This window comes from Mus caroli, unplaced genomic scaffold (assembly GCF_978045245.1).
Source record: "Mus caroli unplaced genomic scaffold, Mus_caroli_1 scaffold_11, whole genome shotgun sequence".
Lineage (NCBI taxonomy): Eukaryota > Metazoa > Chordata > Mammalia > Rodentia > Muridae > Mus > Mus caroli.
In genome coordinates this window covers 63656966-63677601 of record NW_028227266.1, presented here as the reverse complement: position 1 = coordinate 63677601, position 20636 = coordinate 63656966, and the positions used below count along the sequence as shown (strand labels likewise).

General features: G+C 40.8%; 1 protein-coding gene and 2 pseudogenes across 4 annotated transcripts in view; 2 read left to right on the top strand and 1 right to left on the bottom strand.

Moving 5' to 3' along the window:
* Dpp8 (dipeptidyl peptidase 8) overlaps positions 1-20636 on the bottom strand; it is a 52339-nt gene that overhangs the window by 29552 nt on the left and 2151 nt on the right. For 3 of the 4 annotated variants that reach the window (XM_021173428.3, XM_029481361.2, XM_021173429.3), the window contains exons 2-9: positions 20202-20338; positions 17969-18241; positions 12973-13085; positions 11335-11508; positions 9682-9850; positions 3823-3933; positions 2134-2262; positions 1460-1521 (exon numbers count right to left, since the gene is read on the bottom strand). In XM_021173428.3, the coding sequence (XP_021029087.1) occupies positions 1460-1521; positions 2134-2262; positions 3823-3933; positions 9682-9850; positions 11335-11508; positions 12973-13085; positions 17969-18241; positions 20202-20217 (1047 nt within the window). In that variant the 5' untranslated portion in view covers positions 20218-20338. The remainder of the gene's footprint in view (positions 1-1459; positions 1522-2133; positions 2263-3822; positions 3934-9681; positions 9851-11334; positions 11509-12972; positions 13086-17968; positions 18242-20201; positions 20339-20636) is intronic. The other variant, XM_029481360.2, reaches the window with a different exon arrangement.
* On the top strand, positions 13782-15112 carry LOC115031923 (ATP synthase F(0) complex subunit j, mitochondrial pseudogene; annotated as a pseudogene).
* On the top strand, positions 15952-16279 carry LOC110301385 (NADH dehydrogenase [ubiquinone] 1 alpha subcomplex subunit 2 pseudogene; annotated as a pseudogene).

The following is a 20636-nucleotide window of genomic DNA, read 5'->3' as shown; positions in this document are numbered from 1 at the left end:
ATTGATCAAGGAAAACACTTGACATTGACTGTTGGTTTCTATGCATTTGCATTTACTGCCCCACTCCCACCCCAGCATACACAAGAAAAAGAAATGAAGTAATGGGCTGGAGATGTAGTTCACTAGGACATGACTGAGGCCCTGAGTTAGATCTCTCTCTCTCTCTCTCTCTCACACACACACACACACACACTCTCACCAATGGACTTTGAAAATACTAAACAAATAATCCAGACAACATACTGTATGATTTTGTTCATATGAATACTCAAATCAGGCAAGTCTATAGTGGTTGCCTAGAACTGAGTGAGGTAAGCTAGCATAGTAGAGTATACCAGCAGTCCACTCAGGATACAGAGGCAGGCTAATCTTTGTGAAAGGCTAGCCTGTTCTACATAGAAAATTCCAGGACAGCTAAGGCTTCGTAGAAAGATCCTGTCTCAAAACAAACAATCCCCAAACAACAACAAAACCCTACCATAGTAATTAAAAAAAAGTCTAGAAAGAAAATTTACTTTAAAAAAAAATATTTTAGCCGGACAATGGTGGCGCACGCCTTTAATCCCAGCACTTGGGAGGCAGAGGCAGGCGGATTTCTAAGTTCGAGGCCAGCCTGGTCTACAAAGTGAATTCCAGGACAGCAAGGGCTACACAGAGAAGCCCTGTCTCAAAAACACAAAAACAACAACAACAAAAAAAAAACCAACAACAAAAAAGAAAAAAAATATTTTAAGCTTTATTTTTAGGTATGTGTGTGTCTATATTGGGTATGTGTGTATGAATGCAGGCACTGGTGGAAATCAAAAGAGGACATTAGATCCTCTGGAGATGGAGTTATAGACAGTGGCAACCCTTCTGACATGGAATTTGGGTCTTCTACAAGAACAGTATATGGTCTTTCCCGCTGAGCCATCTCTCCAGCTCTGCATTTTAATGCTCTTGTGAGCATGTCCAAACGGAAAGCAGCAGTGCTAGAGAAATATGGGTGGTTTAGTCCACCGCAGATCTGATGCACACCCAACGCGGAAGGTAAGCCACTGCTTTCAATGACTGAGTAATAACAGAGTCAAAGAACAAAACTGTCTGCAAGAGGGAAATGTGTGTGTGTGGTGATGGATGTATGCAGAGGCCAGATTTGTTTATACCTCAGGATTGTTTGTTTGTTTTGAGACACTGTCTTTCATTGACCTGGAATTCAATAAGCAGGCTAAGCTGGCTGTCTAGAGAGCCCCAGGGATCTGTCTGTCTTCACAGCCTGAGTGCTGGGATTACAAGCACATACTACAACAGCAAGCTATTTTATGTGAGTTCTGGGACACAGGTCCCTTTATATCCTGCTTCCCAGGCCTACTAGGAGAATTCCTCCTAGGGGAAAAACTCAGGTCAACTCTAACTCATGAGGCACACGGCCTCAGCAAGGAGAGTGCATCACAGTTAGAGTGCTGATCCTTACACTTACCCCTCCTGCAGCATCAACAACAATCTCCGACATCTTGAAAGTGACCTTTGGGTTTGCTGTGCCTTTAGAAAGAAACAAAGGATAAGACCACAATCACTCCAAGACTTCACAAGACCCCACAAATCCTTCAGATTTTATTAAGTCTGTAATAGTGTATATAGCCAGGGCTCTATTGTGCAAACATCGTAGAACCTACCTCAAATTCACATAGGTAGCAAATACAAAAAAGGCTAAAATACTAGAAAGAGTCAGTGTGAAAACTAAGGGAAACTGCCTATGGTTTCTGTAATAAAATGTTTGTAAACAGCAAACAGACAAAAGTCCAACTGCTTAGAGAGGAAAACCCCCGATGTCTTTGACAGGGAGGGACGTCCTCCAGCTGACTTCCCAAAGCCTCAAGTACCAGTTTTATGAACATGTCCACCTCTGAAAGCAATTAAAGATTCCAAAACTATACCTGATGAACAAACAACCTTATGAAAGCTGGCGATGATCAAGCTGACTGCACACTTCAGTGACTGCACATCTGGGATTGGTTTTGAGACAAGGACTCATCGTGTAGCCCAGGCTGGCCTGAACTCCTGATAACCCCCTACTGCCACAGGCCTCCAAGACCTGGACTACAAGCATGAGCCAGCACACCAGAGGAGGAAATGAATAAATAAAGGCCATACCTGTTTTAGGATAACGAAAGGAATCTGCCCTCCTTGTTTCCAACATGGGGGACGTAACATGAATAATCTCCACCTCAGATTCATCATTTTCTTCATAGAGAATTCTAAGAATTTTACCACCACTAGGAGCTTAAAAGGAATTTAGATATTAAGAATTTAGAATAATTATTATAGAATACTTTGCTCATGATTCCTTCTAGAACTAGGTATTTTACTAAGGGAAGTAATTTATGCATTAGGCTGCCACTCTGAATCAGTGGTGACAGGGATTAAATTCGGGTCCTTGAGTATGCTAGGTTGGTATTCTACCACTAGGCTTTGACTCTATTGAATTATTCACAGTGCTGAATGTGTACACAGAGACCTTATTATTGGTTTACAGCTAAAAGTTTGAATACTTTTTTAACGGAACATGAAAAAAATTTATTTAAAAGTCCTATCTGAGATTTGGACATTTTATTTTAAAATGTAAATGTTTTATCACAATTATGTAGAACAAGACTGTTGACATAAATCATTCAACACAACTGAATTCTTTTGCATCTTCTTGTGACTTCCAAGTCCCTTTTACAAGGACTTAAAGTTTATCCTTTTGGGAGGAAAAAAAATGTAAATGTGTGGTTTATTTAAATATATTCACACCTATATACACATATACAGGGCAAACATCTTGAAGGGTTTTGACATGATATATCTTATATTTTGAATTATTTAGTAAAACACAACATTTCCTTTAAAATGCCAAAAGTTTAGTTATATTGAATGGTTTATGTCAAAATATTGTTCTGTATAATAATGGGCAAACGTGTATATTTGAAAATAAAAGTCCAAATCTAAGACATAGACTAAAATATGTATTTTTTATTGTCCTCTAAAGAAATATTTAGACGGCTAGCTGCCAACCAATGTTGATGTCATAAGATTTATTAATGGTTCCTAGCAGAGCACGAGCTGCTCTTCCAGAGCCCCCAGCTGGGTCTCCAGCACCGGCGTAGCAGCTTACAACCATCTGTGACTCCAGTTCCTAGGATCTGACCCCTTCTTCTGGCCTTTGCAGGTCCCAGATACATACATGGTACACTTACATACATGCAGGAAAACACCAACACACATAAAATTAAGAGTAAATAAATCTTAAGAAATAAAAAATGAAGCAGAGAAGAAAGTATTAAAGAACATAATACCTAAGAAATATTGCTTCATAAGCTGTGTTTTGCATTTTGTCTATAAAATATATGTGTACCTTATAATAGGCCACATATGATTGTAAGTGAACTTCTCACTGGGTTGTGTTAGGTTGTGTGGGCCACTGCTTTAAGCCTCTCAGTCATTCACACACATTCATCTGTTCATGCGGATGCTACTCATCATATATGTTTAACCGCACTTCATTTTGTGGATCTTGCTATAATTCTACTTGACCTCACACAGGCCAGGTTTTTTGTTTTGTTTTGTTTGTTGCTGAAAACCAGCAAGGAACACTTGAGGTACTGAGACAGAATGTAACTGTCTCTACAGAATTCATGTGGGGAACATGGCCTATTTCTAAATAGCTACTAGTAGGGTTTAATTTTCATTACATTTTAAGTTCCTGTTCCAGCTTTAGGCTCTGTCTACTCAGCCAATCCCCAGTCAAACCCCTTAATACTTGAAAGTGACCTGCACACATACTACTTTGGATTTGCTTACTTCTTTCAGCTTGGGGACACCACCAGTAGCCAGAGTATCTGTCAAATTCTTCTTGAAGAACAAAGGTGGCAACACCAGCTGATCTGGGATCCTCTTCCATGTTGGCTAGCTCTGGACAAACATGAAAGGCAAAATTATTTCCTGAACTCTTTTTCTGCAATGAGACAGAGAAAAATGCTTCCTTCACTTCTAAAGAAAGGTAGCTGATTGTAGTGGTAAACTGTGGAGCCAAACAATGAATTCACATCTAGGCTTCACCATTTACCTATCATGTGACCTTGGACAAATCTGTCTCACTCCACTGTGGCATGTCAATGATGGAGCTCAGCATGCGCTTCGCCCTAGTCCTCTTAGCACTCTTAGGTAAATACCTAAACAAATCAACCACAAAGCATTATTATGTAGGATTTGTATCCTGGCAAAGTGTTTACAGTATAATTTATATGTGCTTTGTTTCTGAAAATCTTGAATGTTTTGACATTTGTCGGTTCTTAGCTCCTGCTTGTTAAGTAATGGTCTGTTGATGCTATGATCTTTTTAAAGACAGTGGAGTGGTTTTGAATGAGAATGGTTTCCATTGTAATCGCCCCCATATTTGAATGCTTGGCCCCAGGCAGTGGAACTGTTAGGGAAGGATTAGGAAGTGTGGTCTTATTGAGGAGGTGTGCCACTGGGGTGAGCTCTGAAGTTTCAAAAGCGCACACCAGGACCAGTGTCTCTCTCTTCATGCTTGTGGATCAGATGTGAGCTTCCAGCTATTACTGCTCCAGTTCCATGCATGCATGCCTGCCTGCCTGCCTGCCTGCCCTCTCACTCTCTGCCATGGTGACCATTGGCCAACCCTCTGAAACTGTAAGCAAACTCCTAATTAAACGCTTCCTAAGTTGACTTGACTTGGTCATGGTACTTCATCACAGCTATAGAACAGTAATTAAGACAGATGGGGTCTTGAATGTGATAGGCTCATCTCAGAGACTGGCCTGCCTCGCCTCCTGAATACTGGGATTAACAGTGGAGGCCACCATGTTGGGTGATGCTGTGGATCTTTTTCATCCATTCTTCTGCAGACATGTGGTGGGCTGCATTTGGTTACTGTGAATAAAGTTCTTATACAGTAACTTCCATGGACATGTGCTTTCATTTCTTTTGAGCAAATATCCAGAAGCAGAGTGGCTGCTCAGTGAGTGTTCAACTCTGTGAGGACGCATCTTTTTTTTTTTTTTTTTTAAATTAGGTATTTTCTTCATTTACATTTCCAATGCTATCCCAAAAGTCCCCCATACCCCCCCCCAGGACGCATCTTTATTATTTTACATGTTCACTAACCATGTCTGACAGTTCCAGCATCTGGTGTTCATGATTTTATTTTCTTTTTTAAAAACAGGGTCTTACCATGCTGCCCAGGCTAGTCCTAAATTCCAAGTAACCCTCCTGCTTCAGCCTCCCGAGTGCTTGCACTATAGTAACCCTCCTGCGCCAGCCTCCCGAGTGCTTGCACTATAGTAACCCTCCTGCGCCAGCCTCCCAAGTGCTTGCACTATAGTAACCCTCCTGCGCCAGCCTCCCGAGTGCTTGCACTATGGGCACCACCATGCCCAGCAAACAGGTAAGCTCTGAGTTTGTTTAGGCTTTGTTGTTGTTATTGTTGTTATTTTTAACCCCTCTGGGTAGTCCTGGTTGTCCTAGAACCCACTTTTTAGACCAGGCTGGCCTTGAACTCAAAGATCTGCCTGCCTCTGCCTCCCAAATGCTGGGATTAAAGTCATGTGCCAGTACACCCAGCTTCAATTTATCACTTTTGATCATCTCTATTCTATATTGTATGAAATTAATGTAAAATAAGAACTAATACTCCCTTATCCAAAAATTGAGTCATGTATTTGGAATTCAGTCGCTTCATACAGTACACATCTATGATGTTGTATGTAACATAACCAGCAGCACAACCGGATAAACTGTAATCTAATATCCAGCAGCAGCTGAAGGAAAGGCACAGCTAGCAAACTTTATAAATACTCTCAAGTCAGTCCATGTCAGGGGTTACTGCTAAATGAGTTTTAGCACCAAGCTAATAACAACAGTGTGTGCAAAGCGTTCTGAAATGTGCAGTTAGTAAAAGAGCCAAGACCAGTGTTGGGTTTCTTGGGTTCTTCATTACCATAAACTCTGCCTCCAACTTTATTTCCCATTTTGTTCTCCTTTAGATGTGAGGATAGGCACTGCTGGCTTGTATTTCTGCCACTATTACAAGTTACTCACTCACTGGATAACTAGTATCACCTTGTGTTCCCAGCAGAGGGTAACTGGGCTCAGGAACCAGTACTTCTAAATTTCTCCACCATATTGAGCACAGAGCAAGCTCACACTCACCCTGACTGATCACACTCACTTTCTAAGGCCAGCTTTCACCACAACCTCCTGATTAACCAGCCTGATTAACACACAGGCTGAGCATGTCCCCTTCCTCCATCCCTTTCTCTATAGACATTCCCAGCCTTCCTATGCTTCAGCACCAGTCTAAACACTGCACAAAAACTAACTCAGTAAGACCTCAGTTGGTTCATATTGTTACAAATGTAGAAACCAAGAGGTAAGCTAACTAATATGATGAGGTTAGAATTCATGAAGGGTAGATCCAGCACTTAAACTCTGTATTATTCTATATTCTTTGCCTGTGTGCTGATCTACTACACTAATACTAGAAATAATGAATATACCACATACCTTTATATATAGTAAAGAATAAAAAAAATATAACATTCCGTAGAATTCCAGTGTCTTTTTACTCTAAATTCTGCTACCCTTCACAAAATTCTCGGTGGAAAACCATTTTACAAAAGAAAGAAAGCCAGGCATAGTGGCGCACACTATTAGCGCACTTGGTATACAGAGGCAGGCAGATCTCTAGAGTTCTGTTCTACATAGGGAGTTCTAGGACAACCAGGGCTACAAAGAGAAAGAGAGAGCCTGCCTCAACAAACAAACAAACAAACAAACAAACAAACAAACAAACAAAGACTTTAACCTGCCTTACTTCTAACAGTTTTGTGAGAGCTATGTAGTCCCAGCCTCAAATATGGTAAGTGGTATGTACTGTTCAATGGTTGTTAACAGCAGGAAAAATGGCTTCAATTTTCAACAGGTTCATTAACTAGCTCCCCTAACATTTCTACTGCTATTAAACATTCCTTACTTCCGGGTGTGTTAAAGGAAACTCAAGAAAAAGCAAAATGTACTTCCCTTTCCAACATTTGATCATATTGCACTTTCTTGCTCTCTATGATTGTCCACCAGCATAGCATCACATGACTGCAGCAATGCACTGCCAGGTCTTGGTGTTGTGGTCAGTAGTATTCAAAACTATTTATATCCAGTACGACCAATAGCCACCTGGCTCAACTGCTGAAGACTAACTACTCCACTGACCCAACGGGACGGGACAGCTGAGTGCTTCAGCGCCTCACAGAGGCCACAGCTCCCTTTAGACCAAGGCCTTTCTCACACAGACCCTTTTCTGGACCACTTTACTAACATACAGATATGGCTTGGGTCAGCTCAGTTCATCTTCGCTAAGAAGTTTTTCCCAATCACCACTTCTCTTGGTACTTTAAGTAATGCACAATTGACTCACTCTATTTTGCTGTTAGTAGTTTGTTTAGCTGCTTGATGGCCAGCATCGCCATAGTTAAGTCTGTACCATTGCTACGATTCTCCTTTAGGGTCACTAAAGGTTGGTTCCTTTAAGATCTTAGTCAAATATCAAAAAGCTGCAAATGCCTAAGTTTCTTTACATAAAACATGACAGTATCTCCCCAGACCCCAGCCACATTTGCATGTAGGCTTTAATGAGATTACATACACTGTAGACAATGTACACGGTTGTTACACTATATTGCTTAGGGACTGACCAATGGAATTATCACAAATGTCTGCATGTGTCCTTTATAGACACAGCTATCACAGACCTAATTGCACACAACACATGAATGAGACGTGTAGTGAATGACCCACCAACGTCAGAGAGAGTGAGGATGGAGAAAATGGTAGGAAGCTACAGGAAGGCCTTCCTTCCCACACATCGCTTCTTCCACGTGGACTCAGTCCAGCAATCAATTTGAAACACAGTCATGTTCTGCCATTTGGAACTTTTGGTTTTGTTGTTTTTGAGACAGGGTCTCACTAGGTATCCCTGGCTGTCCAGGAACTCACTATGTAGACTAAGATGACCTCAAACTCAGAGATCTGCCTGCTTTTTCCTCTCAGGTGCTAGGCTTAAAGGCATCAATATGACCAACTGTTGTTTTTTGAGACAGCATTTGTGATGGTCTGAATATGCTTGGCCCAGTGAGTGACACTATTAGGAGGTGTGACCTTGTCGGAAGAAGTGTGTCATTGTGGGCATAGGCTTTAAGCTCCTCATCGTAGCTTCCTGGAAGCCAGTCTTTTCCTGTTTGCCTTTGGAACAAGATGTACAAACTCTCAGCTCCTCCTGCACCATTACTGTCTGGACGCTGTCATGCTCTGGCCTTATGATAGTGGACTGGACCTCTGAACCTGTGAACCAGCCTCAGCTAAAAGTTGTCCTTATAAGACTTGCCTTGGTTATGGTGTCTGTTCATAGCAGTAAAACCTGAACTAAGACAGCATTAAACTTGTATTCCTCTTGCCTCAGACTACATTTGTCACTCAACAAAGCCTACTTAAATATTTCCATAATGCACATGGACCTACATTCCACTTTTTCCTATTACAACAGCAGGTAAACAGGCTCTCAAAAACAGGGAGGTTGTTTTTCAGGAAGTTTCTAATAATGTGTAACTGGTTATTCTGTTTATATCCTCCAAACAAATCTAATTTTTTAAATTAAAAGTTCATTTAGCTGGAGAGATAGCTCAGCGGTTAAGAGCACTGACTGCTCTTCTGAAGGTCCTGAGTTCAAATCCCAGCAACCACACTGGGGCTCACAACCATCTGTAATGTCTTCTGACACCCTCTTCTGGTGTGTCTGAAGACAGCTACAGTGTACTTAGATGTAATAATAAATCTTGCCGGGCAGTGGTGATGCCCACCTTTAGTCCCAGCACTTGGGAGGCAGAGGCAGTGGATTTCTGAGTTCAAGGCCAGCCTGGTCTACAAAGTGAGTCCCAGGACAGCCAGGGCTATACAGAGAAACCCTGTCTTGAAAAAAAAAAAAAAACAAAAAAAACAAAAAAAAATTTTTTTTTCATTTAATGGCTGAGTGGTAGTGGCTCATGCCTTTAATCCCAACACTCATGAGGCAGAGGCAGGTAGATCTCTGAGGCCAGTTCCAAATAGCCAGAGAGAGTTCCAGGACAGCCAGGCTACACAGAGAAACTCTGTCTCAGAATACAAAAAAACAATCAAAAAAAATTTTTTTTAATTTAATGAGAAGGTTTTAAGGGAACTGGTGGCAGTCTTCCTAGAACAAGCATGGCAAAGGTGCACTGTGGTGCTTGAAAGTGGCTAAGAGGGTTGGCGAGATGGCTCAGTGGTTAAGATCACCGACTGCTCTTCCGAAGGTCCCAAGTTCAAATCCCAGCAACCACATGGTGGCTCACAACCATCCATAACGAAATCTGATGCCCTCTTCTGGAGTGTCTGAAGACAGCTACAGTGTATTTACATAGAATAAATAAATAAATCTAAAAAAAAAAAAGTGACTAAGAAGAGAGTGGATTATCTCAGGGGGCTGACCATACATTCGCTGTCCTCCTTTAAAGTTTTAAGCACCTGAACTTAAAGATCACCCAGCTTATGTTAACTTCAAAATGGAAGTAAAAGTCAATCCAGCTTTTCAAAGTCTCAGCAAACCCAGCTGCAGAGCTGCGCCTCACTCACCATTGTGTGCGTATGTGATCCTCCGCTCTTCCCTGGTTACGAGGTTTGATATCCAAATATCATTGCTGTGAATGAAAGCTATCCAGTCTGGATCAGCAGGGCATAATTTTGGATCCATTCGTATATTGGGACAACTAGTTTCCACTAAATTGGGCCGCAAAGGCTGTTGCTAGAAAAGTAAACAATATTTTAAGTTATCAGGTTGATAAATACAAATTTGTAAGATAAATGACATTTCTAATTAAAATGTACATTGTGACAGCTGCATCCAGAAAAAAAATACTTTCAATTGGTTTAACATATTAGGGACTCTCTTAATTGATAAATTGAAAAGCTAAGGGCAAAAGATAAAAAATAATGTATTACACATCAAAACAATGTAACAGCTTTTCAGAAATTTTGCTGCTCAGTCTGTTTAATGGAGTAATTATAATCTGTTGAACTTTTTTTGAGGCAGGGTCTCACTACAGCCCCTGGCTACTCTGGAACTCACTAAGTAAATATGACTGATCTTGACCTCACAGAGATCCACTTGCCTATGCCTCTTGGGTCCTGGCATAAAGGGTGTGTGTAACTATGCTTAGCTTGTTGAATATTTTTAAACAGTTTTGAAAATATCATTAAACATCTAAAAATTAATGTTATCAATAAAAGTAAGTTTGCTATAAAACATGCAATGAGGAATGGTAAAGCTCTTGTTAAGCTCAACAACCCGAGTTCAATCCCTGGCCCTACCTACACAGCAGAATAAGAGAACAGAGCAAGGAAGTTGTCCTCTGACTTCCACACACACCCTGAGGTACACATATACACAATAAAGAAATAAATGGAAGAATCTTAAGCTTTAAAGAAAGATTAACTTTTCATTTTATGTATATAGTGTAGTGTCTGCACATATGTCTGTGCACCACATGTGTGTCCAGTGCCTGACGAGGCCAGAAAGGGCACTGTACCCCCTGGGACCAGGGTTACAGACAACTGTAAGCTGCCATGTGAGCACTGGCTCTGAACCTGGACTCCTGGGAAGAACGTCCAGTGCCTTGACCACTGAGCCTCTCTCTCTAGCTCGGCCCAAACATTTTAGTGCAATGAAAGCTCAGATCAATACAATTCTTTCTGTTGGTTTGGTTTTGTTTTTGTTTTTTGAGACAGGGTTTCTCTGTGTACACTTGGCTGTCCTGGAACTCACTCTGTAGACCAGATTGGCCTCAAACTCAGAAATCCCCCTGCCTCTGCTTCCTAAGTGCTGGGATTAAAGGCGTGTGCCACCACCACCCAGCTAATACAATTCTACCAAAGAATATCTCCAACTGTTCATAAAAAATTACTTGGAATAAAACCAAATATAAATTCATTTATTAAGATAATTAGCTTTTCAGGGAGACAAAAAAAAATCACCTATGATAATATCTTTCAAAGTCTCTCTCAGTACTGAGAGAAAATGAAAAATAGTGCCATTTTCTGTATCTTCCAACACAGAAAGGATTTTGATAAAATAAATAAATCTTAAAAAAATTTAAAAACCTTATTAATTTCTTAGCTGGTAGTAAATTGATGCTTTGGTTTATTTCTTAATTTCCTTTCTGGTTTGGGTATAAATTCTCTTTAAGCTCTCAAAACAGTTAACATACAGTTATAGAAACTGCAACTTACTGTAAATCCATGTGGTCCTCCATCTTTGATATGGTAAATCCCGCTGCCAGCTTGAAACAGGAATGTTCCGCTTCCTGGGTGGTAATCATAAGCTGCGATTCCCACAGTTCCAATGCGCTTTCTTTCTCTGAGTAGCTCTTCCTCTCGAGAGTACATCCCATAGTCCAGTGTCGCCTAGGACAAAAGAAAAGTCACCCACTGCAGTCTCCTGACAACTGGTCTTTGCAGTCCACTGAAATCCTAGCATCTCTGCTGTGCCCAAGTGTGACTCAAAAGTCACAAGCAGCTCTAACCACATTCACTTCACAAAGTCTGAAGTTTTGAGTAAAGAAGCATTTAATCGGGGCTGGAGAGATGGCTCAATGGTTAAGAGCACTGACTGCTCTTCTGAAGGTCCTGAGTTCAAATCCCAGCAACCACATGGTGGCTCACAACCATCTGTAATGAGATCTGATGCCCTCTGCCAGGGTGTCTGAAGACAGCTACAGTGTACTTACATATAATAAATAAATAAATCTTGAAAAAAAGGAAAAAAAAAAGAAGCATTTAATCACTATTGCATACATTAGAAAACAAGAATAAGCTGGGTGTGGTAGTGCTCACCTTAAATCCCAGCACTCAGGAGGCAGAAGCTGGTGGACCTCTGAGTTAGAAGCCAACCTGGTCTACAGAGTGAGTTCCAGGACAGCCAGGGATATACAGAGAAACCCTGTCTAAAAAAAAAAAAAAAAAAAAAAAAAAGAGGAGGAGGAACAGGAGGAAGAAAGAGGAGGAAGAACAAGAAGAGGAGAGGAGGAACAGGAAGAGGAGGGGGAAGAACAGGAAAAGGAGGAGGAAGAAGACAAAACAAAAATAAAGCCCATCACCTCAGTAGTTGAGGCCCTCTGTAACTAACCATAATTTTACATAGTTGTAGAGCAGAGATCTCTCCAGCTACCTTAGTAGGGATTGGACATAGTAGCCCAGTATACCTAAGCAAGACAAGAGAATAGACTGTTTTGTGTGGAGGGGAGGGGGGGGGACAGTAGGTAGCCTTGTCTTTCTGCATCTATTCCTCCTGAGTACTAGAATTACAGGTGAATATCAAGTTCCAGAAGTGTAAGGCCAGCCTGGTCTACATAGTGAGATTTTGTTTCCAAAAAAAAAAAAAAAGAGAGAGAGAGAGAGACATACACACACACACACAAAATAGGGCTGGCTCTCAAACTAGGCATGAGAGATGGCTCAATGGTTAGACTGTTATTTGTCCAAAGGACCTGAGTTAGGTTGCCAGTACCCATATTAGATGGCTCACAACTATCTGTAATTTCAGTTCCAGAGGATCCAATGCCCTCTTCTGACGCCTATGCACACCAGGCATGTGTATGGTGCACAGACAGACATGCCAGCAAAATATTCACAAACACAAACAAAAAAACATTTCAAACAAATGAGACACCAAAATTATTGGATTACAATATCCTATGATTTTAGATACAGGAAATTAGTAATTTAAAGATCATACATGTAAAAACAATTACATATTTTAATTCCTTTTTATTCACATCTACTTAAAATATAAAACCCTAGAAAAACATTTGCCCTGAAATAAATGAAGAAATAACACCAAATCATAGGACTAAGAATTCTTGTTCCTACCTGAAAAAGATCCAAAAGGGGCTTCCAGGAAAGCATTAAGACTGCTGCTCTGTTGATGGTTTTAGGGATTTCAGAATAAAATAGTGTATTTTCTCTGTTCTCACCAGACATGGCTATAAGGAAAAAAACAAAAACAAAAAATACATTATTATTTTGTAATATTGTCCTTATTATAACAACAGTCGTAAATACATAACGCCTTCTACATATTACAATATTTTCCATTTCACAGGAACCAAAATGATGTTATTAAGTAGGGTATGCACATGCTTCATGCCGTGGAAATTTCCTTGAATAAAAACAATGTTTCAAGCTAGGCATGGTAGCAAACACCTATAACCCCACAACTCAGGAGGTAGAGGCAGGAGAATCAGGATTTTGAGGCCAGCCTAGGCTAACTGAAACCTTGTCTCAAAAAAAAAAAAACAAAAACAAAAACAAAAAACAAAAAACAAAAAACAAAAGAAAAAAAGCAAAACAAAACAAAAAACCTGAGTAAGAAAAACAAGACTGCCAAAGTTTCTAACAGTGTCAGGGCCCACGTCTACAATCTTGGCTCTCTGGAATGGACTGTGAGTTGGCAGCCAATTTGGGCAGATGAAGAGACTCCGTCTCAAAAAACTAAGCAAGAAGTAAATATAAAAACAACTCTCCAATGTTTCACAGAAAACACTCAGGTGTCATCCTGACAGTAAAAGTTTATGGTGGTGTGCACAGCATGCATAAATGTACACCACATATGTGTAGGTATTCAATGAGACCAGAAAAGGGCGCCACATCCCCTGGAGCTGGAGTTATAGGTGGGTGTGATGAACCTGACAATGTGGGTTCTATGAACTGAACAAGGGTCCTACGGAAGAGCAGCAAGTACCCCTAAGCTTACTTAACTCAGATAACTTTGATATTCAGATATTAGTTCATCTCAAGACAAAACTATTATACAACATAAGAAAGACAACTGTCATCTTTGGGGGGTTGTTGTTAGTTTCAGTTAGCAACAGATGAGATTTCAGTGTGACTTTGGATTTGAAATTTTCTTCTCTTTCCTAACTACCTAAATTGTACTTAGAAACAAGTTCAAGTTAATTCTAGGTTTTTTTTTTTTTCATTATAAAGTTCTGTGACCGTAAAAACAATATCTTTGGAATTCCAAATGAAAGTATACTTAGTGAAATAACAGGATCTGATATGTGATTGGCTAAAAGTCTTTTGCTTTACTGGAGAAGGGAAAAGAAAAGAGGTCTAAAGCAACTGAAGCCAGGTCTGTTGAGTGAAACCACACTGTGATTAAAGTGGGATCCAGCAGGGCAGCATGGAATGAAATACATGCGGAGCAGAAGAGAAGCACTCTAACTCTGACGGTGAGCGCCAAACCCAAACTGAACACTTGCCGCACAATCACAAGAACCAGAGTTCTGATCTCAGCACCCATGTGACAACTCAGTGTCCTGCACACACACACACACACACACCCGCGCATGCACGCTCACACACAGATCTGAATGGGAGAAAAAAAAGGAAAAAAGATCTCTCTGTTGTAAAAGGTGCTTCAAAAGCTGCTTTTGAAATGTCAAGGAGAAGCAAGAAAGGAGAAAATTAACCCCAGACGAAATAAAATCTAGGTGGGAGGGATCCTTAGCATGGAACAAAAGCCACTACACATAAAACAACACTGGGAAGGTCATCCACCTCAGAGCACTTGTAATTCCTGATATTAAGGATGCTGAGGCAGGAAGATCAGGCGTTTTAAAACATCTTAGGCATCTTAAAAAAGACTCAACTCATTACGCCACTCGTTTTCCTGGGAGGCCCCTGGTGGCACCTGTGTGCTCAGTGACCTTTCCCAGTCTGCTGTGGAGTCCGCTGTGGCTTGTGGCCTGTGGCCTTGGACCTGCTGAGATACTTCAAAGCCTTATAAAGAATGCCCGGGTTCCCATGAAACAATACTATACCAGGTTTACTGGGAAATTTGAGTACAAACGGGGTTAATAGCCTCCATCCTTCATAAAATCTGGAGTGCTGATCAAAGAAGCAAAGCTTTGAAAGGCCCCATCCTGCCCCTGCCTACCGCCACCATCAACTGTTCCCTGAGCCCACTCAAGATGAACCGTGCCAGCTAAACTTAAGCAATTTGTGCTAGATGGGAACATGGAATGTCGCTGTACACTTGTCAAGGTACCATTTATGATGTGGCATCAATAAATGTATCTGAAATAAAAATAAAATAAAAATAAAATAAAAAAAGTCAGAGCTGGGTGAGGTAGTACACATCTTCACTTCCAGAATTTGGGAGTCTCAGAGTTTGAGGCCACCTAGTCTACAGGGTAGGTTCCTGGACAGCAGAGATACACTGAGAAACTCTGTCTCAAAAACAAAGCAAAACAAAATAAACAAAAACAGACAGGCAGGCAGACAGATAGACAGACAAAAATCCTAGAAGAAAATACTTTAATGAATAAATTCCCTTATAATACAAAATGCCTCAAAACATTGAAATATACACCCGGGGCCGAGTGTCACAGAGCATGCTCTAATCCCAGCACTCGGCAGGGAGAGGCAAAAAAAGAAAGTCCTCCATGGATTTAAGGCCAGCCTGGTCTGCATGCAAAGTTTCTGGCCAGCCAGGACTGCACAGTGAGACCCTGCCCTAACCCCACCAAAACAAGTACTGGGGTGGTGATGCTCCCACTTATATACACTTTGTTTAAGCAATTCCATTTTCAGGAATGACTAATACAGTGACAGTTACTGTCTCCAGCGTGCGCACACGTGCACACACACACACACACACACACACACGCACACACACAGTAGGGAATCAGGAAAATACAACTGCTCATTATGAGGGTTGGTGAAGTTAAATATGGTACAATTATAGAATATTCTGAAAGTTAAGAAGAACCAATCTTCAATTATGATGTGGATTCTAGAAATGTCTCTAAAACACACAAATAATAATAAGGAATGAGAGTAGCAAAGATGGTGGCCGCCGCTGCTAGCCAAGTGATCAGTGCAAGTTGGGGCTGTGTGAAATTAGCATTTACTTATGCCAGGGTGTGAGGGATTTCATCCATCAACATTGCATGGAGCTGAAGAAGAAAGTGCACCCGACCTGCCCATTCTAATCTGAGTGCAGCCCAAACTCTGGGCCCTCTATGCTTTTGGCCAAGAGAAGACTGTGTCTCTGAACAACCTGAGTGCTGCTGATGTAACCAGAGCCCTGGAGAAGGTGCTGCGTGGCAAAGCCTTGGGGTCTCCACCGAGGACTGTGAGCAAGAGCTCCAGAACCTACGCTCTACTGGACTGAGACCATGTAGGGGAACAGCTGATACTGTACAAAAAAAAAATGTCTACCCACAGGGGGCTGCTGCTTCTCAAAAGGAGAAGGGAAAAGAGGAAGGGGGGCTTGGAGGTGGACTTGCATGAGGGGGTACTGGGAGGAGAGGAGAGAAAGGGCTGGTATTGGGTTGTAAAGGGAATAAATAAATTCAATAGAAATAAAGAAATAAACCTTTCCAATAATAATAATACAATAATAATAATGATAATAAATAAAAGAAACTTAAATGAGCAGAAGGAGGAAACTTCTTTTGAGTCAGGAACTTGCTATTTGTAGCACAAGCTGCCTTGGAACTCCTTCCTGTGTGGAGACATTACAGGTGTATACCACCCCATCCAGTGGGAACCTTTTTTTTTTTTTTTTTTTTTTTTAAATAGAAAAGTAAATTAGGAGAGGCCATCCAGACGGCTCAGTAGGGAAAGGCACCTACTGCCAAGCCTGACCATTTGAGTTCAATCTTTTGAGAGCCAAATGGTAGGACAGGAGCAACTCCTACAAGCACTCCTTGGACTGCCTCATGGGTGCTGTGGTATGTGTCATGCACACACACACAAGGAAATAAATGCACTTATAAAAAGAAAAAAAGGAAAAGACGTAATGACACACCTGGAACCACAACGAACAGAAGCAAGGAAAGGGAACGTTTAAAGAGGCTGCAGGGTCACTCAGGAGTGGGACGGGTATGCTCTTAACATGCTCAGGGCCTTGAGTTCAATCCACAGCACAGAAAAGGAAAACCATTAAGTGTGCTAGTATATTTGATTTAGATAGATCTTAAGCATAGACTAAACGGCCACAGGAAGAAGAGACGGAGCCTTGGTTAGAGCCATGGAAGCTGAGCTGCCGGGAAGGGGCACAACAGAGAGCTTACAGTGTGCTCCATCTGACCAGCCTCGGGAAAGGCATCTTAAAGCAGTTTCTATCAATTTAATCAAGTCTTAGCTTAACTTTGTCAAAAAGATTATGGTCAATTACTCTCTGCCTGCAAGTAAAAATACCTAATGAAATGAATCAAAATTAACACAGCCATTGAACAGAAGTTTTTCAAATTAAAAGTGATTTTTTTTTCCTTTAAAAGAAACGAGTCAGCCTGGTCTACAAAGCAAGTTCCAGGATAGCCAGGGCTACACAGAGAAACCCTGTCTCAAACAAACAAACAAACAAACAAATAAACAAACCAAAACAAAAAAAACAAACAAAAAAGAAAAAAAAGAAAGAAAGAAACGAGTCCGGGCTGGAGAGATGGCTCAGCAGGTAAGAGCACTGACTGCTCTCCCAGAGGTCCTGCGTTCAAATCCCAGCAACCACATGGTGGCTCACAACCATCCATAATGAGATCTGACACCCTCTTCTGGTGTGTCTGGAGTCAGCTACAGTGTACTTATGTATAATAATAAATAATAAATCTGTGGGCCAGAGCAAGCAGGGACTGAGTGAGCCGAAGTCCTAAAATTTCAATTCCCAATAACCACATGAAGGCTCACAACCATCTGTACAGCTACAATGTACTCACATACATAAAATAAATAAATAAATGTAAAAGAAAGTAAGTAAGTAAGTCACGGAGTTGCTTACTACCAAAATCAATTCTGGATTACAATTGGCACTCACACCAGAGGAGGCGCGTCCTCCCTGAAAGTGCAAACTCATACTTACCAAGGTAATAGACCCTGTCTGAGTGAGGCCCATCTGGATCCGTCCTCTTTACAAACATAAAGTCATGTGGCGCCTTAGCCATCATGTAGCCATGGTATTTTCTGGTATCAGCAAGCAGCTTCTTCAGCTGACTCCAAGAATACCGTTCGACATAAAAAGGCTCCAGTTTGGGTCGGTCCTGGGATTCACCATTTCCCTCCTCACACTCTGCAGTTTCAAATATTTCGACACCCAGCTGTTCTGTTTCCATTGCTGCTGCCATGTTGCATCTTCCTGGAAAACAAGGCACAAGAGGCTGTTTACAGGGCCATCTTCTATCACATTATTACAATGGTACTGCCAAATAAATAAATAAATAGTATGCCTTTCAGCACAGCTGCAATGAAACCTAATAGGAAAAGCTGTAGCAGTGTCCCCCACCTCTACCTCTGTGCTCAGTTCCAAAAAGACTTTTTTTTTTTTTTAAATTGAGGTCATGTCAATTTCACAGTGACTATAAATCCCTTTTGGGAACTTTTTATAAAAGGCTCTCCTTGGGTATCTCCTGCCAAAATTCCTTTTCCTTTCCCACACTGGAAGGAAACAGGCCATGTGCCAGTTGGCTGCTACATTCCACTCCAGAGCATGTCAATAGTGAAGCTATGTGCCAGAGGAGGTAAGGGTTTTTGCATTTTAAAAAGTAACACCACTAACAAATGCTGACTGCTGTTTCTAAAATGTAACAAATTAGAACAGTAACAACATTGTTACAATGAACTTTTAACAACCTAGGGCAGTAACCTAAGAAAATACATTGTTTTCTCTTACTGAGAGGGACTCCTAACAACTAAACACAGACTGATACATTGCAAACCTTCTGCTCTTCTCTAGACTCTATCCAGTACTTGTGATACTTAGTGTTTACTGATGGTCACTTGACTACTCTTCCTGATTATGTAGCTTCTGTTCAAAAAAGGAAAGGGCTGTCTGTAAGTGGCTTTAATGAGTCTAAGAAGTCAAAGGGGAAAGCATATGGTAACATTTTATAAGTCTGTATCCAATTTACCAGTTCAATACCATAATTATTTAATAGCCTTGAAAACTGATTATACCTATCTTACAAACCCAGAAGATACACTTTCCCCCTTGATCTTTTCTGATATTTAAGCATAACATGAACAAAGTATCAGAGAAAAATAAATACAACAAGGCTATCGGGAAACCTTGTAGAGATATAGCTCAGTAGTGGAGTCAACCTTAGTTCTACAAACTGAAACAAATTACATTGTAACCATGTTTCACATAATCATTAACTACTTCTCCAACAATCAATAGATGGCTGTGTATTTAAGGTTATGTCTTTCTTTTAAAGCTCAGCTTTACAGTTAACATCAATTCATGGTAAAAAGTTATCTGCAATCTAGTAAGTAACCCAAAGGTGTAGGCTGCGAGTCAGTCCACCTAACTTGAATTACTGGTATGCAAAAGTGCTGAACTGTGAGTAGCCGGGCATTGTATCATTTTCTGAGGATGATACTATCATTTCTAATGTTAACAATAACCAATAACAAAGTCTTCCAAATACTGTTACATCAGGTATAATTGTAACACTCTGATCCAGGGCTCCACTGACTAAAATCTGACAGAGAATTGACTGAGTCTCAAGAGTATCAAGTGACAGTACCTGAGAGTGATGGTTGTTGGCCCAACTAAAAGCTAGGAGGCCTACTTTCAATCATGTCAAAGGACCTAATCTTCTGATGGAGCAAGGGACTAAAATGAAAAGAATCCAACTCAGTTTTCTTAAGTGGGAAATCTCATCTCTCCTCTACCCCTTGTAAGTTCAAGGCCAAGGAACAGAAAAGAGCAACGCAGTAGATGTCTAGTTTTCCTGCCTAGCTGGAGTCATTAACACCTTTAGAGTCCTTCTATGTAAAAATTCACACCAACTTCTATTTAAAAACTGGAATTTCTGAATGGACTGTACTAGTCTCCACACATATACACACAGTACAGTTTAAATGACATTCTGCCACTCTATTGACAGTAAATAGTCTGCACAACAGGAGCTGTGCAATTCATGCAACTGTGTATCTAATTTCCAGGATTCCCCCCCCCCATACTCTCTATATACAAATACGTCCTCAGAATATGTGGCCTGAATTTTCTAAAACTCAGCCCTATCCATTCTCAGCATTATGCACATATTTCACAGCCCCACCCTCTCCACTTCTGGACCTTCCCTGGTGCCTACCTGATGGTATTTTCATCTGCTCAGATCTCTTCTACTTTCAAAGAGATCATTTTCACCTGGCCCAACTTTAAGCACAGATCTCTCCATTCATCCTGATCTCTTCTCACAGGAATCTTTCCTTTTCTCACCATCCAATCCTGCTTACCAGATAAGAGATGTTAATCATTAAAATGGACCATATATGGTCGGAAAAAAGCCTAAAAATCCCCAAATATTTAACTGATAGATTTCCTGTTAGTGTAACATGGAATGCCTGAATTCTTTGGGATCTCCAACTTGTCAAAACTGTGTTTGTGTTGATAGGTCTCACAAACCCTAGGCAGGTCTTGAATTCAGTCCTCCTGCTTCAGCTTCCTGAGTGTGGAAATTGCAGACCTTTGCTAACGAGCTCAGCCCTAAGATTACTTTTTTTCCAGAAATGCATAACTCAAATTG